The sequence below is a fragment of the Natrix helvetica genome, assembly GCF_964273705.1.
Source record: "Natrix helvetica genome assembly, chromosome: Z".
In the NCBI taxonomy this organism is placed as follows: domain Eukaryota; kingdom Metazoa; phylum Chordata; class Lepidosauria; order Squamata; family Natricidae; genus Natrix; species Natrix helvetica.
The window spans coordinates 123,883-140,569 of NC_138554.1; the positions used below are offsets into that span (position 1 = coordinate 123,883).

The window sequence follows — 16,687 nt, forward strand, 5'->3', positions numbered from 1 at the left end:
AAGTAGTCACCAGTCAATAAGCCCACCAGGTTCCCAGGCCCAGGAGGCAATGGGGACTGGGAGGTCACCATCCAAGCAGAGCAGGGCCCTGAAACAGGAGGAAACATGGCAGCTTGAGGCACCAGCACTGGGAGAGCCCTTGCTCTGACCTTGGCCTGGCCTTCTGAGCTCCTTAGCCTTATGACCCCATGAAGACTGACCCCCCTCACACCTCCCCTCCCTTTCTGCTGACCCCCGATTCTCCATGGTCACTCCTCATAGTTTAGGGCAGCGGTTCTCAACCTGTGGGTCGTGACCCCTTTTGGGGTCAAACGACCATTTCACAGGTGTCGCTGAGACCAGTGCAGCTCTAAACTTTGGACTCCACTTCGCGTTCCTTGAAATCCCCGCGGATGGGCTCCGGAATGGCCGCGCAGAGCGTTGCCGCGGCTCCACACTGTAAAAAACAGGTGTGCGCGCGCACTCCCTGTACAATTAGCCTCGGAGACTTCGTAATGGAGGGAAAGTGTTCCTGCGAGGGAGGAAGGGGCTTAGGTTTATGTTTTCCACGCCGCTGCCAGGTACTTTTAACTTTATCTAAATCCACAACCGGACCTGTCATCAAGAGCCAAGCTGAGGAGCCCGAATTGGCCCCATTCGCACAATGAAAACCTGCTTGTAAAAGTACCATAAACCATGCAGAAAGGAAAAGGGGCCTTGGGCTGAGCCACATGGGGCGTGGGAAAGAGGGGTGCAAGGGAGGGCAGCCTGTGTGGATCAGGCTCCAGATCCTGCGGTGAGCCACTCGCAGGGCGGGAGGGTCCTGGTCGGGGGTACCCAGCAAGCACCGGGACCAGCCTCCAGCAGCCATTGCCACCTAGCTCTCCCCCAGGTGAGCCCTTCTGGGTCACATTGCGGCAGCTGCTCCTTCAGAGCTACCGGGCAAATGCAGTCAGGCCTGGGGCTGACAAGCCAAGTCAGGCTCAGAGGGCGCTCCGGGTCGAGCCCTGGCCCAGTGGCTGGGCTCAAGCGCCAGAAATCCCAGGGCCCGCCTCCCTTGGGCCGCTGCTCTGGCACTCGGAAGCAGGATCCCTCTGGTTCCTGGGGCAGCCTGGCCAGGAAGTGACCTGCCCTTCAGCGATGGGAGAGCGACAGTTGGAGAGGGACTGGGCGCCTGCCCCCTCCCATGCTGGCAAGGGTGTCCACCCACAGCGGCCTCTCTCCCTGCGCTGCCCCCCCCCACATGCCCTCTGGGGCTGCTGTCAGCCGAGAAGGAGCCCCTGGTCCAGCCATCTGCCTCCAGGGGGAAATCTCAGGCAGCCCTTGGAAGAGCTGCACCATCCCCTCCTCTCCCCTTGCTAGGGATAAGCGTTTGGGGAGATCCGGGGGCGCCATCTTTCGGAAGGGGGCTTAAACGTGATTTTGTGCAGATCCAAATTTGGAGGGGTGTCTTTTGCAGGAGCTTCCCTGGGTGCTTCCCAGCGCAACTCCAACTCAAGGCGCTCCCAGATACCTTGGGGCCAGGATGTTTGATGGACACCCCCCCCCTCCCCAAGCATCACCTCAGGCAGGATGGCAGGGAATGTCACAGTAAGGGAGAGGGGAGGGAGGTCTGGTGAGACCCGGGAAAAGTGCCTTCTATGCACTGCCCACCCCCCCTTGGAAGGTATCTTACCAGAGGTAAGATTGCCCCCCCCGCATTCCTATGGCTTTTCAACCAGGTCTTAAAATGTGTGGGGGTGTCAGTGGGGACCCCCATTCGGGGACAATCAAGGTGGCTGTTTGATTCTGTTGATGCCACAGGTTAGAGTGGGGGCTAAATTGTGAATTTTTAGCTGGATCTTTAATATTACACACTCCCAGAGTAACTGAGCATATAAATTAGTCTGATAAATAAAGTAAGAGAGGCCTCTGTGAGCTGAGCCAGTCCAGGAAAAGGCTGTTGTGATGACTGGGCTTGAGTGGAGTTTCCAGCAGGCGCCCCCAGCCGATCCTGTCTTGGGGGGGAGGGGGGGCGGGAGCACCATGACTCACGCGCGTCTCGGAATTCCCTTTGACCTCCGGGTGCCCCGTGCCCAGCCTTCTCCTCTGCCCAAGTCCTCTGTCGCTCTTCCTGTTTGCTTCTCCCGCAGAGGCCCCGGGGGCCAGGTGTTTCCTCTGCCCCCAGGCGCTTCCTGGAGCTCTTGGGCCAGGCCAAAGGGAGCTCCGGGAAGGGGGGGGAAGGGGTTGTCCCTCCTGAAGGCTCTTCGGCTGCCTCTTGCTTGCTGTCTCTGGGACCTTTTGAGAGGAAAGGGGTCCAGAAGAGCAGTCCTCAGCCCACCTTCTGGGCTCCCTGCCATTGCACATTTGCCAGGGTGTCCCAGCCAGCAGACAGCACCCAGGGCAGAGGGGGGGGGGCAGCAGGCACCGCCTGTATCACCCACAAAGGCCAGGCTCTGGTGCCTCCTCCTCCTCCATCTGTCCTTCGAGGGGCCCTCTGTCACTCGCGGCCCATCACACAAGCCCCCCCTGCTTTGCCTGCCTCTAACCACCTGACCTCTGACCTCCGCATCTTCGGCCCAGCCATCTCAGTGGGAGGGGTCATTTCACTGTTCTCCCCCCCCCCTTTGCAACTGTAGGGCTGGGCCCAGACATGTGGGCCCCCAGCACCTCCAAGTCAGCCCCCGTGGAGTCAGACAGCCCCTCCCTCCCAGCCGTTTCAGGCAGCCGACTCCCGGCACCAGGAGCTCAACGTGACTGGCCCCCTGGGGGAGGGGAGGGGAGTACTGAGTCATCCCTGCAGAGGAAGAGGCTGCGGCCCAGAAAGGCAACACGGAAACAGCAGCCCCACAGACCGGCCTCCCCTCCTGCCCATCAGAGGGCCCTGCTGGGTGCAGCTTCAGGGACACCATCAGAGCGTGCAGGAGGGCCCTTGTGGGGCCCTGGGGGGGGGTTGAAGGTCAAGCTTCTGCTCGGGGGTCATCCCTGCTTCTGAGTTGCCCCTCCAGCCAGTCTCGCAACATGGAGACTAGCTGGATGGGCACAGGATGGCCCTCTCCCTTCTGGGCTGTCCGTTTCCTGGGTAAAAGTGGAGCAGGGCCTCCAACCTGGCAGGATGTGGGCATTTGGCAGAGTTGGCTTACTGTATGAAGTACAACCCTAATGGATTCTGGGTGGGGTGCAAAAAAAGCCCCCAAGTGCATTAATAAAACCCTCCTCCAAATACCTCCAACTCCCCCCTTCAGACAAGGGCCGATGAATGGGGAGCCCTGGTGGCACGGGGGTTGGAGCGCAGCATTGCAGGCTAATCCTGCTGATTACCGGCGACCAGCATTTGGGAGTTCGATCCTAACTGGCTCAAGGTTGACCCAGGATGGAGCCTTCTGTCCTTCCAAGGTGGGTAAAATGAGGACCCAGATTGTTGGGGAAGGGGCGAGAGGCTGACTCTGTAAACCGCTTAGAGAGGGCTGCAAAGCACTGTGAAGCGGTATATAAGAGCTATTGCTATTGCCCAACTAGAAGAGAGGCCTGCGTTCAGAGGGCCCATGGAGGAGGGGGAGGCCCTCTGGAGACAGACCACCCTGCAGACCACCAGGGGGCCACCAGAGTCTAAGAGCTGCCTTTGGCAGGGGGAACCTCGGGGGGCTCGTGGCCTCTGCCTTCCATGCAGCAGGCTTGCAGCTCCTGCCTGCTCCCGTTGACCCGTGCCCATGTATGATTTGGGGTCTGAGGAATGGGCAGCTGTTGGCCTTCACTGCTTAGGGCCTGCCAGAGGCATGAGGGTCCTGCCCACCCTGCCCTGCCTCCAATGCTCCCCATTGGCTCCCAAAGATTGCCCAGCTGCAACCACACGTAGGAATTGAAGGTTATGCAACTGGTTGGGTAACTTGCGGCTGGCCTGATGCGCACATTCCATTGTGTGTCACACAAAGCAGGGTGGTTCCTCTTTTGATTTCAGGATTATTTGCTGATCAAAAGCCTCCAAAGGAAGTTAATGGTTACAACACCAGCTCAGCACTTCGGAAGAAAATAGGCCTGGGGGGGGGGGGGGGGGCTGCCCATTCCCTGGATGGCAGGAAGCCCCAGCTGGTCCTCTGGCTGAAAGCAGCAGGGCAGGGAACGGGCAGGAGCAAGAGCCCTGGCAGGTGGGAGGAAGGCCCCTAAAAGACCCCAAATCAAATCAGCGTCTAAGTCAGAAGTGGAAGTGGCTGCTGATGCCCTGCTACAGCCTTTGGGCCACTGCCTGGGAGGGAGGGAGGGAGGGGGCATCCCCTGGTTGGTGATTTCCAAGGGTCCCTGACTTCCCTCCCCTCCTTTGAGCACCCTGGCAAATCCCCTCCCTTGGACATTTCTCAAACTCCTCTTGGGGCGCTCAGCCTGTGCTGATCCCCACCCACCCACCCCTGGTTTGAGTGGCAGGGGGTTTCTGGCTGTGGGGCAAGCCCTTGGTGGAAGAGCCCAGGACCTGGGTGTCTGCAGCACCACCTGCTCCAGATGGAATCCACCCGTCAAGGCAGAGCAGAGCTGGGAATCCCCAGGAAGCCGCTAAAGGACTTGGAGGCAGGGAGGGAATCTTTCCAGTCTACTTCTCTTCCCCTGTGGCTCAAGGCAGCCTCTGCCTCATTTGGCTGCTTGGATGCTTCAGCCCCTTTTCCCCAGAGGGAGCCACTGCACCAGAGCCTCTTCCTGGCCCTGCGGGTAGGGTGGGGGAGGTGGAGCCTGCGGTGGGTCCCTGCCTCTGGAGCAGTTGGGGGAACGTCCCAAAGAGGGGAAAAGGCCACGGGGGGGGGGGGGGGAGGCACCTACTGGGAGAAGGAGGACTTAGTCATAGAGGCGCTGTTTGTGTTGTCTGTCTCTTAGCAGCAGGTGCTCCAGGCCAGCTGCAGGCAGCGTCACCCTCTCAACCACACCTGACCGGCCTGCCAATCATTCAGAGCATCAATTAATAAATGAAACAACCAGAGCAAAGTTTTACAAATTGTTTAGGAAGATAATTTCTTCTAGCATAGCAATGCCTTTAAAAAAAGAATGAACGAACGAATGATTTAAAGTACCATACAGCCACACAATTCACACATGGATGACTCCGGGCAGCTTACAACATTAACACCCCCAACCTATGTATGTGGCTGATCCAACCCATATACTTCCTCCCCCCACCCTGCTAGAAATGCAGAATTAGTGCATCCTTCAACAAAAGGAGAAGGGGAGCAGGGCTGATCTGGGGGAGGGGAGAGGGGGCTCAGAAGGAAAGCCCTTATTGGCTTGCTGGGATGACCTTTGACCCCCCTCCCCATTCTTCCCTGCAGTGTCAGCGACATGACATGGTGTACCAAACTGGTGGGACCAAAGCGAGTTGGGGCAGAGGTCCTCCCGATGGGGAGGGGGGGGCTCTTCTTTGCTTCTGTAAACCCCCTACCTGTCCCCTGAAAAAATGGCTTGGGAACAGAGGCCCAGCCCCACAAAGCCCAGCCCCACCTTCAACCCACAGCTTCAGAGAATCCCAGAGGAGTGTGCCCTCTGGTGGCTCCAGAAGGCGCTGCGCACACAGCCAATCCTGCCCGCCTCTCTCTGCTGCCAGCTCCAACCATTTGAAAGCGGAAGACCAAGGGAGGCATTCTTTTTTTATATATATAAAGTATTTTTTTTTATTTTTTGTTCTCTATATACAATTATAGGTATACATTCACAAAGTTATTATTCTTTTTTTTTACAGTCATGGTTCTTATACATTTGTCATTCCATTTATAGAATTATAATGTTCCATTTGGGTCGCTTTGTTTACCACCCCTTCCCCCTGTTTTGACACCACCACCTTTTCCCTTTCTTTTCTCCCTCCCTCCATTCTCTACTTTCTCCTTTCCTCCTTTCCCTTCCTCCTTCCCTTCCCTCTCCCCTCCTCCTCCTCCTCTTCCCCTTCCTACCCTCTCTCCTCCTCTTTCTCCCCTTCTCCTTCCATCTTCCTCGCCTCGTATCTTCCTTCCCTCCTTTTTTTCTCTCATCTCCTTTCCTCTCTTCCTTTCTCTCCCTCCCTCCCTTCTCTACTTTCTCCTTTCCTCCTTTCCCTTCCTTCTTCCCTTACCTCTCCCCTACTTCTCTCTACCCCTGCCCCTTCCTACCCTCTCTCCTTCTCCCTTCCATCTTCCTCTCCTCGCCTTCTCTCTTCCTTCCCTCCTTTTCCTCTCATTTCCTCTCCTCCTCTCTTCCTTTCTTTTTCTATTGTTGCAGGTGTCTCTTCCAGCTCTTCATTTATATTTCCCTGGGGTGGTATTTCTGCAAATCCAAAAATCGTAGAATATCATTTCTTGTTCCTTTTCCTTCTCTCTTCTCTCTCTCTTTTTAAAAAAGAATATTTTGGACAGACAAAGACAGACAACACATAACGCATAGAACCTTCTTCAATCACACACAGCCTGTCGCTTGGTTGCACGGTTTTTGTGCATCATTTCCATAGTCCTCACTTTCAATTGTATATAAAATCACAAACTATCAATCTAGTATGTATGTATACATTAGTATCATTGTACATCATTTATTTGACTATAATTATTATTCCTTCATTTTGAACGAAATATTCTACGTATTGGATTCATTTATATTATAACAATTCATTACATCATCCTAAATCTATTCAATGATCATATACCTTTGTATTGTTATCTGTATCATTCTATTATTCTTATATTAATAAAAATTCTCCAACGTTTTTCATTTCCATGTTTTTTTATCTAACCACTGGTAAAATAAATCCCATATCTTATAAAATTGTCCATCTTCTTGTTCTCCAATTTCAAATGTAAATTTACTCATTTCAGCACCTTCCATTATTTTCTGAATAACTTCCTCCTGCGTTAGTATTTTTTCATTTTTCTAATTTTTTGCAAATACAATTCCAGCTGCCGTTAACACGTTTACAGTCAAATATTTCAAGTCTCTATTGTATATTTCCAGTAATAGTCCCAATAAAAAAATCTCAGGTTTAAAGTCTATATGTTTCTGAGTCATTTTTTCCAACCAAGTGTGGATTTTAGTCCAATATCTTTTAGCTTCTACGCATGTCCACCGCATATGGTAGTATGAATCCTGTATCTGATGACATTTCCAACATTTTTCTGATTTGTCCTTGAACATTCTTGCTATTCTGGCCAGGGATAAGTGCCAGAATAAAATATCTTATTAAAGTTTTCTTTATATGATGATCAAGGGAGACATTCTGAAGTCCCTGGGGGCATTCCCACAGAGCCACGTTGGCAGCTTTCCTGGACCAGAGGGCTAAAGTCAAGCAACAAGCATATTAACCCTCCCCCTCCCCCCCCAGCTTAATGCCAATGCACCCTAAGTGGCTTCAGTGGCACAGATTGCCCCGGCAGGTTCTCCCTCCCTGGTTAAAGATGCCTTTGGACCTCAGGAGGGGCAGAGAAGTCCTGAAACATGGGGGGGGGGGGGGGCGGGGCAGGAGGCATCCCAGTCAGCCGACCTAGAGATACACAGCCCAGATTTTGGCAGCCCAGTTTACATTCTGTGGGTGCCAAACCTTCACAGCCTTTGCCAGGAGTGCCCAGCGTCCTTTCAACCGGCCAGCCTCCCCTCTTGTGGTTGCTGAGGGACCTCGCCATCTCCTGCCCACTGAAGACACTCCTCCCTCCCTCCCTCTGCCCAGCTGCCCTCTCCAGGAGCAGAATTTGCAGCACCCATTTCTGTCCACCCTCTGTATTCCTAGGCAGGAGTGGGGCAGTGGAAGAGCCCAGCCTTCTGGAGATCCAGCCCTTCACACAATGAGGGGTTACATGGGGGCCTGAAGACCCTCCCTCCAAACACACACACACACACATACACCCCTCAGAGCCAAACTACTGCCAAAGCGTTTCTACTCCCACCGAAAACCCTGCAGATGGGCAGTGCCCCCTGCCCTCAGGGCCTGCTCCCCGCTCACTTGCCCTGGTACTTGATTTTAAAGACGTGGACGGTGCCGTTGGTGAGAGCGGCCACAAAATGCCCGTCCCCAGCAATGGTGACCACGCGTGGCTTGAAGATGCTGTTCTCTGTTGTGAGAAAGGATCCCAGGTTCTCCCCGGCCTCCGAAAAAGCCACAACCTTGTTCAGTTCTCGAAGTACCACGTAGATGATCCCGGGGGCATCAGCGCAGACGCTGCCCGGCTGAGACTCCCTCAACTGCTCTTCTTGGTATTCGGTCACCAAATCCCCATTCCTGCCGAGCAGCACCACGCTACGTCGGTACCAGTCAGATGCCACGAATCCCTCTTTCCACCTGCCCAGGAATACCAGGGACCTGTCGTGGGAGCCCTCAGGCACAATCCTCTCCAAGAGCTGTCCTTTCATGTTGAAGACCTCCAGATGTCCTGCCACGGACACCACCACACAGTTCCCGTCACACGTGGTCACTGCGTGGCTGGCCTGGCCCCCCTTGAGAGCCTTTTGCCACACAATCCCCCCCGTTTCATTTAAGACATAGAGCTGAGATCCAGCGGTGAAGACCACCTTGTTGCCCACGGCAGCTACGCTGAATGGGGCCACGTCGCCCGGCACAGGGATCGTGCCCTTGAACTCGCCCTGCACAGAGAAGCGCTTCAACTTCTTGTTCTGCTCGTCAGCCACCAGGATTTCGCCGGAGCCGAACGGGCACAAGCCCGTGATTTGTGGCCGCTTCTTGTCTGTTGGCACTTTTACCCAGAAGCTGCAGAAAAAGATGGGCTTGGGGGTCAAGCGGGGGACCTCTGGCTCGTTGGGGGAAGGAGGCCCACCAAATTCAACCAGCCCAGAGCTTCCCCCACTGGGGGCCTTTTCCTGCCTGCAGGCCTCCCCCACTTCTGCTCCCCGGAGCGGCTTCTGCTTTGCTTTCTTCTTAGCCACTTTGGCGTTGCCCTCTGGGGCGGCTGCTGTGGGCTTCTCATGGAACTCCAGGTGGAAGAGGTTGCAGCCGAAGAGGAGGTTTGGCTGGATGCGGAGCTTGGGGACCTGCACGGAGAGAGCCTCCCAAGAGAAGCTCTGCAGCTGCCTCAGCCTCTCCGAGATCATCTGCTCCAAGGAGACGATCTCCTCCTCTTGGCCCAGGTTCAACACCTTCTGGGCGAAGGCCACCGTGCTGGAGGCCACCTGCTCCTGGAAGCCCAGCTCAGAAAGCAGCAACCGAGAGGCCGCCTTCCGCTCCTCCAGGTAGCTGGAGAGTTGGGCCAGCACCTGTCCCTTGTGACTGAGCAGCTGTTCCACGGCCTTGGCACACGTCTGCTCCACCACGCTATGTATGTTCATATTCCACACCTCCATCTCCTTTATCTCCTTCTCCAGGCTGGCCTTTCCCCTGGCCATGAGCTGCACCTTCTCTGCCACCCCAGCCAAGAGGCCTGTGATGACGGGACGGCGGGCTTTGGCGGCCTCTGACAGGGACAGGCACGGGTGCTCTAGGTGATGGCCCAGGCGGCACTCCCGGCAGAGGGCAGCAGCGCAGGGAATGCAGAAATACTGCAGGTCTTCGCCCTTGTGCTCTTTGCAGCGTGCGGCCTGACGCTTCCGGATCTCTTCGTTGTACCTCCCAGAGCGGTAAGCCTCCATGTCCACCACGAGGTGGTCATGGGTAAGCCGGGAGCAACGGTGCCCACTGGCACAGGCCTGACACAGGTGGTCGGCACAATCGATGCAGTGAGACACGGCAACAGAGCTGGCATCTTGCCCAATGAGTGGGCACAGGCTGCAGGTGGCCCTGGCCTTCTCGGCTGGAGGCACCAAGTCCAGGAGGCCATTGATGAAGAAGTTGGTCTTCAAACCTTCAATGCCGGCTGGGAGAGGTACCGGCTCGCGGCATTCAGGGCACCGCAGCTCCCGCTTTGACCCACCCAGCAGCTTCTTCAGACAGTCCTGGCAGTAGCTGTGGAGGCAGGGTAAGATTTTGGGCTGGCAATAGTGCCTCAGGCAAATGGTGCAAGTCAGGAAGCTGCTGGAGAGGGTCTCCCAGAGAGAGGATGCGTTGGCAGCCATCTGCCCCCCTTCCATTCAGAGAAGCAGGGATGAAGGCCAAGGCCACCCTGGGCTGCACCTGGAAGGGAAGGAGGGAGTGGTGGGACCAAATCAAGCAGACCCCCTCATCCCCACCCCTGGCCTGCTCTGGCAGTGGCTGTGGGAACCTGGTGGGGCCATAAAGCAGAAGGGCCAGCCTGCTTTCAGCCCCAGGGAGAGGGAGCTGAAGGTCAGGAGCTGAGACCACCAAGGAAAGCCAGGGGTCAGGGAACTCCCTTGCCCTCCCGGGGAACCAGCTCTTCTTGCAAGTGGAAAGCCTTCTGGCAGACTCAGGAAAGCCCCTTCCCCTTCAGGAACTCCCAGCACCTGCCCCCAACACTTTATCTCCCCCCCCCCCCGCCCCACGGAACAACAGAGTGGGAAGGGACGGTGGGGGTCTATGGATCCAGCCCCCTGCTCCAGCAGGAGGCCCTAAAGTTTAAACCAAGGGTGTCCCGTGGGCAGAGGGCAGAGAGGCGGGCCTCCGAGTCTCCAAAGTTGCCGCCTCCCCTGCGGTGGAAGACTAAGAGCCGTCCAGGGCTGCCAGGTCCCACCTGGGCTACACCTTGGGCTGGGGGGGCTCCTCCTCTCCTCACCTGGTGGAGAAACCTGGGGAGCTGCCGCTGCCTGTCACCCGCGTGGACTTCGTGGCCGTGCGCTGGGTGGAAGCAGAAACGAAAGCAAGAGAAGCTCCCCCCGGGGCTCGGAGACGCATGGAAAAGGCGGAAGGGAACGGAGCCCATGGCTTGGGGTGGGGCCGCTCCTCCCCTCCCCCCCCCGCAGCCGCCTTGCCTCCCGTGGCCTTTCCTGACAGCCCAGCCAGGAGGAGGGCCTCGGGGGCTGCTCAGGGGGGGGGAGGTGTCTTGCAGAGAAGGGTCCCCTGCGAGGGAGCCCTGGGACGCCTGGGGGGCGGGGAGCCTGCTTGCCCTGAGGAGGGGGGAGGCACTTTGGGGCAATAAGAAAAGCCCAGCCACTCTGGAAAGCCTGGCAGACCCTCCCCGAGGGCTCCTTCCGTCCCATCCACTCCGGCTTTTACACTGACCCGGGCTCTTTGCCCTGCCAGAGCCTGGCCATCGGGTGGGGGCGGAGATGCAGGCGGGGCCCCCCTGGCCTAGAAGGGCTGGGCTCATGCTCGGGGGAGGGGGGGTGTCCTCACCAAGCCCCCCTCTCCCTAACCCCGCTTTCCCCCTTGGCTTGTGGAGGGGCTGCTGGGGAGCCACGGTTGCCCTGGAATAAAAGGGGCGAGTCAGAAAAGGGCCCCCAGGCTCCCCGGGCGAGGTTGCCGCCTCCTCCTCTGCAGCCACCCAGGGGTTAATCTGTATGCGGGGGCGGGGCGGCACAAGGGGAACCCGAGTCCTCGCTTCCTGGCAGGGGGGACGGGGGGGGGACTTTTGCCTCAGTCGTCCCTTCTGAGGGCAGTGGTCGCGTGGGAGGGGGGGGAGGGGGCGCAGGGCTCCCTGGCCCTGAGACCAGCAGCGCTTGGGAGTGGGGGGTGGTGGGAGAACTGGGAGGCCGGGCGTCCATGGAGGGCAGGATGGGCGGAGAGGGTTAGGAAGCTGAGCTGATATTTCCTTTTTCTAAACTGCTGACCACCCTCAGATTTGTCAGAACGGATAGAGAATTGACATTCTACACAGGATGATCCACTTTTCAAATTTCACCCTGGAAACAATGTGGAGAAGAACAGGATCTGCGGTGAATGTCGATTTGAAGCGGCTGGATTGAGGCTGATTGCTGGAACCGTTACAGTAAATCAATCGATCAGGAAGTAAATCTCGGCTGTCAGGTCTGTTGATAGAGAAAGGGAAGAAAGCAGCAGACCATTTCCCAGGTCACCTTACACAGATGGTTTACCAGAACAGCAGAGATGGAAGGGACCTCGGAGGTCTTCTAGTCCAGCCCCCTGCTCGAGCAGGTGACCCTCTGCCATTCCGGACAAATAGCTGTCCAGTCTTTTCTTGAAGCCTTTCTGTGCTTGAGCACCCACAACTTTTGGAGGCAAACAACTCAACCGCTTAATTGTTTTAACTGGTCAGGAAATGTCTCGTTATTTCTAGGTTGTTCTTTTCTGTGGTAGGTTTCTACCTGTTGCTTCTCGTCCTGCCTTCAGGGGCTTTGGAGAATAGCTTGCTTGACCCCCTCTTCTCTGTTGGCAGCCCCTTCACTATTGGAAGACTGCTAACATATCATAGCTAATCTTTCCCTTCCTTAGACTAGACATGCCCAGTTCCTGCAGCTGCTCATTGTGTGTCTCAAAAGAGCTTTTTTTAAAAAAAAAATATTTACAAACATGTAAAATACACACACACAAAACTTAGAGGTACACTTTTACACAATACAATACGAACAGGAGCTTCCTGTTCTTTCTAATAGCAATTGCCAATCGATATAGCTCACCTTATATTGTTTCCCCTTCTATTATATTTCATTTGTATTTCACCATTCTTAACCTTCTTATCTTACTCCTCTGCCTGCTGTATTGGCTGATTACCTCTAGTAAATTTAAACCACTTGGATACATACATACATACATACATACATACATACATACATACATATATATATATATATATATATTTGTTTTCGTAGATTTTCACGGGTGTAGGTATGCTGGTTTTGTTGTATTCGGGTCTTTTCCCGTGTAAGGTTGAGATTGTCTTTGCAACGTTTCGGCAGGATCACACCTGCCATCTTCAAGCTGTGGGCTTAAAATGTGATCGGAGCTGCCGTCTTTCTGTAAGCCTTGGTGGGAGGGGATGGGGTGCTGGCTTTGTTTCAGTAAGTGGAATGATTGGTTGTGTGGTTGTATCATGATTGGTAGATTGGTGCTGATTGGTGCAGGTTGTGTGTGCATTGTTGTTTTGTATTTTAACGGCTTGGGTGGTGGGTGGTGTTCGTTTGTTGGCTAGGGCTGGTTTCCAGATGTTTGGTAGGCGGGAGGTATCATCACGTTTGTTCATGCTGTGGGGGTGTTTCTCTCTCTATATATATATATGTGTGTTAATTCTCCTTAGCTACTATTTTTGGGCTTTGTTGTCTTCTTTCATTGATCCTTGTTTCTTTCCTCCATCCATCTATACCATTTATCCCATATCTGGTAGTATTCTGTTTCTTCTTTTCCCTGGATTTCTTTTGTTAATTTGTCCATTTCAGCACAGTCCATAACCTTTCTTATTATTTCATCTTCGCTTGGAATTAATTTGTTTTTCCATTTCTGGGCAAAGGCAATCCTCGCTGCCGTAATTATATGTAATATTAAATACTGAATATATTTTTAATATTTCGCAGTCATTATTTCTAATAAAAAAACTCCAGGTTTCCATTCTATTTTAACACCTGTTATTACCTCTAGCCACTTTTTGATCCTTTTCCAAAAAAAATTAGCCTCCTCAAAGGTCCACCGTAAGTGGTAGTATGATCCATGTATTGATTCACATTTCAAGCATTTTGGGGAGGTATTTGTTGAGATTTTAGCTAACCTTGTTGGTGCCAGGTGCCATCTGTAAAATATTTTGTACTGATTTTCCTTGTATGCAACTGATAGTGCCATTTTTAAGTTTGTTCACCAATTTTTTCTCCATTTATCCAATTCAATATTATAGCCAAAGTTCTGTGCCCACATTATCATTTGTTCTTTCACGATTTCCTCTTCTATTTTATGCTTCAGGAGAAATTAATATATTCTCCCTGTCATCTGTCTATCTGAGTTGTGAATTATTTTATGCAATTCGTGTGGTTCTGTTTCGATGTCATATATTTTAGAATCATTATTGTGTTTAGTTTTGATTTGCAAGTAGGTTAGCCAGTCAACTTTCATGTTTTGTTCTGCCAATTCTTCAATTGTTTTAAAATTTCCCTGTCAGTCAATTATGTCTCTGTATCTTAGCATTTTATTCATATCTATAAAATTTGGATGGATTGTCCTTTCTGTCGGTGATAGCCAATTCGAGATTTTCACATAGTGGATTTTTTTGATTTTGAGCCAGTTTTGCAAAAACGCTCTTCTAATTAAATGTTTTTGAAAGTATTTGTGCGTTTTATTTTTATCATCCCATAGGAATGTATGCCAACCTGCTTGCAAATCATGGCCTTCTAAGGTCAAAATTCTTTTATTTTTTAGCTCTATCCAATCTTTCACCCATGTTTTATTGTTACTGCTAATGTGTATAAGTCCCAATTTGGTAATGCTAAACCTCTCCTCTCCTTGCTATCTTGCATTGACTTTAGTTTAATCCTCGCTTTTCGTTCTTGCCAAATGAACCTAGCGGTTATTTTGTTTAATTCTTGAAAGAAAGTTTTACCCGGGTTAATAGGTGCAGCTTGCAACCAGAATAAGATTATTGGTAAAATATTCATTTTGACTGTGGCTATATGAATATTTTTCCAGCTTTCTAAATCTTTATTTGTATCACTAGTTTATTATAATTATCGTCCTTAATTGTGGAACATTTTGCCGACACCCAGTTTCCCAAGTATTTCACTTTCTTAGTTATTTGCATTCTAGTTGCTAATTCCAGTTCCTCTTGCTTTTTTGTCATATTCTTGGTTATCATTTTTGTTTTGCCTTTATTGATGTTTAATTCTGCCACTTTGCCATATTCTTCTAATTTTATAATTAATTTCAGACTGGATTCTAATGAATCCTCTAGAACAAATACTAAGTCATCGGCATAGGCTTGGGCCTTATATTCTTCGTTTTTGAGTCTCAAACCTTTTATTCCCTGGTCCTTCCTAATTTCATTTAATAAAATTTCCAGGGTTAATATAAACAGCAAAGGAGAGAGGGGACATTCCTGTCTGACTTCCTTTTTTATTTCGAACTTCTCTGTTAGTTCTCCGTTCATCAGAACTTTGGCTGTCTGACTGTTATAAAGTTTTTCTATCATTTTTGCAATTTTTCCTCCAAATTTCATCCTGTCTAATAGTGTTATTATAAATTTCCAAATTACGTTGTCGAATGCTTTTTGTGCATCAAGGAAGACCAGTACCATTTATTTTTCTGGATGCGCCTCATAATATTCTATTAGGATGACTCTCGTATTATTTTTAATGTGTCTGTGAGCTAAAAATCCATTTTGGTCTGGGTGTATTCGTTCATTTAAAACCTGTTTAATTCTTCCTGCCATAATTGCTGCAAATATTTTATAATCGGAATTTAGTAATGAAATTGGTCTGTAGTTTTGGATTTCTTATAGATTGGTTTCTTCTTTCGGGATTAGCGCTATTATTGCTTCCATCCATGATTCAGGCAGCTTGGCTTTTCCTAAAACTTCGTTAAACATTTCCACTCCTAGTTCTTCCAATATTATTTTATTATATTTGTATAGCTCCACCGGTATTCCGTCTGGTCCTGGAGTTTTATTATTTTTCTAATTTTTCAGGACTAATTCCACTTCGACTAACATTATTGGCCTGTTCATCGCCTCCCTTTGTTCGTTTGAAATTGGTGTTATCTTTTCTGTGTTTAAATAATGTTTTATCTTGATTTCCTCCATACTATCTTGCGTAATCCTTTTCTAGAATTGACTTTATATTAATTACAAGTGATCTTCCTTCCAGGTGGAGAAGATGAAGATATGTCCGAGAACCCTAACAGATCATAACCCAGTGTGGATGAAACTGGAATATGGAGAGGGATCTAGGAGGTTAAATGAAAATTTATTTAGATATGAGGGAAATGTCACAGAATGTAAAAAACTACTGAAAGAATATTTTGTTTTTAACATGCATAAGGGAATATCCATGGAAATGGTTTGGGATGCAAGTAAAGCATATATGAGAGGTGTTTTAATAAACTTGAATAACCTGTATAGACGTAGATGGGGGGAAAACGAAGGGAGCTAGAAGAAGAGATAAAAAAGAAAGAGCAGGCGCTAATATCTAACCCAGATGATAAGAAGACAAAAGAAGCAATTACTTTACTATGAGGGCAATTCAATAAGTTGATGTCAGATCAAGTAGCAACTAATTTGTTATACGCTAAACACAATACTTTTTGCAATGCAAATAAACCAGGTAGATGGTTAGCATATATGTTAAGGAAAAAAGAAAAGTCTCGTACCATAGAGAAAATAGAGTACAAAGGTAAAGAAGTTTATCATCAGGATATGATTAAAAAGACCTTTTTAGAATTTTATACGAGACTGTATGCTGGGGATAAAATACAAGGTTTAGCTATAGATAGATATTTGGAGAAAGAGAATATCCCCATAGTTACAGATGAGCAAAGGGAAAGATTGAATCAACCTATTTCCACGGAGGAAATTATCCTGGTAATTAAGCAGTTAAAAGTTGGTAAGGCCCCTGGCACAGATGGATTGATGGCGGTTTATTACAAAAATTTACAACTAGAAATGGTAGAATCTCTTAAGGAACTATTTAATAAAATACAACTGGGAGGAGGAGTACCACCATCTTGGAGAACAGCCTCTATTTCCCTGATTCCGAAAGAAGATCAAGATCACAGTCAGCCAAAAAACTATAGGCCTATATCACTACTCAATACAGATTATAAAATTTTTGCTAAAATACTAGCAAATAGGTTGATGTCAGTTATACAACAAATGATTCACAATGATCAATCTGGTTCTATACATGGGAGACAAATGAAAAGTAATTTAAGACAAATTGTTAATATATTGGAATATTTGGGAAAGAATAACCCAATCCCTGCAGTGCTTATATTCTTGGATGCGGAGAAAGCATTTGTTTCAGTGGA

General features: G+C 50.6%; 1 protein-coding gene across 1 annotated transcript; it reads right to left on the minus strand.

Annotated features, from left to right (window-relative positions):
• Positions 1–5,800: 5,800 nt before the first annotated feature.
• LOC309401732 (E3 ubiquitin-protein ligase TRIM56-like) lies at positions 5,801–10,751 on the minus strand. Its single transcript, XM_081970911.1, has 2 exons — positions 10,566–10,751; positions 5,801–10,009 (listed from the first exon to the last, which is right to left on the minus strand). Exon 2 carries the CDS (start codon positions 9,964–9,966, stop codon positions 7,888–7,890), a length of 2,079 nt encoding a protein of 692 aa, XP_081827037.1. The 5' UTR covers positions 9,967–10,009; positions 10,566–10,751; the 3' UTR covers positions 5,801–7,887.
• Positions 10,752–16,687: the final 5,936 nt, after the last annotated feature.

Excerpts from the sequence above, each read along its gene's own strand:
- LOC309401732 (XM_081970911.1), bottom strand. The coding sequence starts at position 9,966 with ATGGAAGGGGGGCAGATGGCTGCCAACGCATCCTCTCTCTGGGAGACC.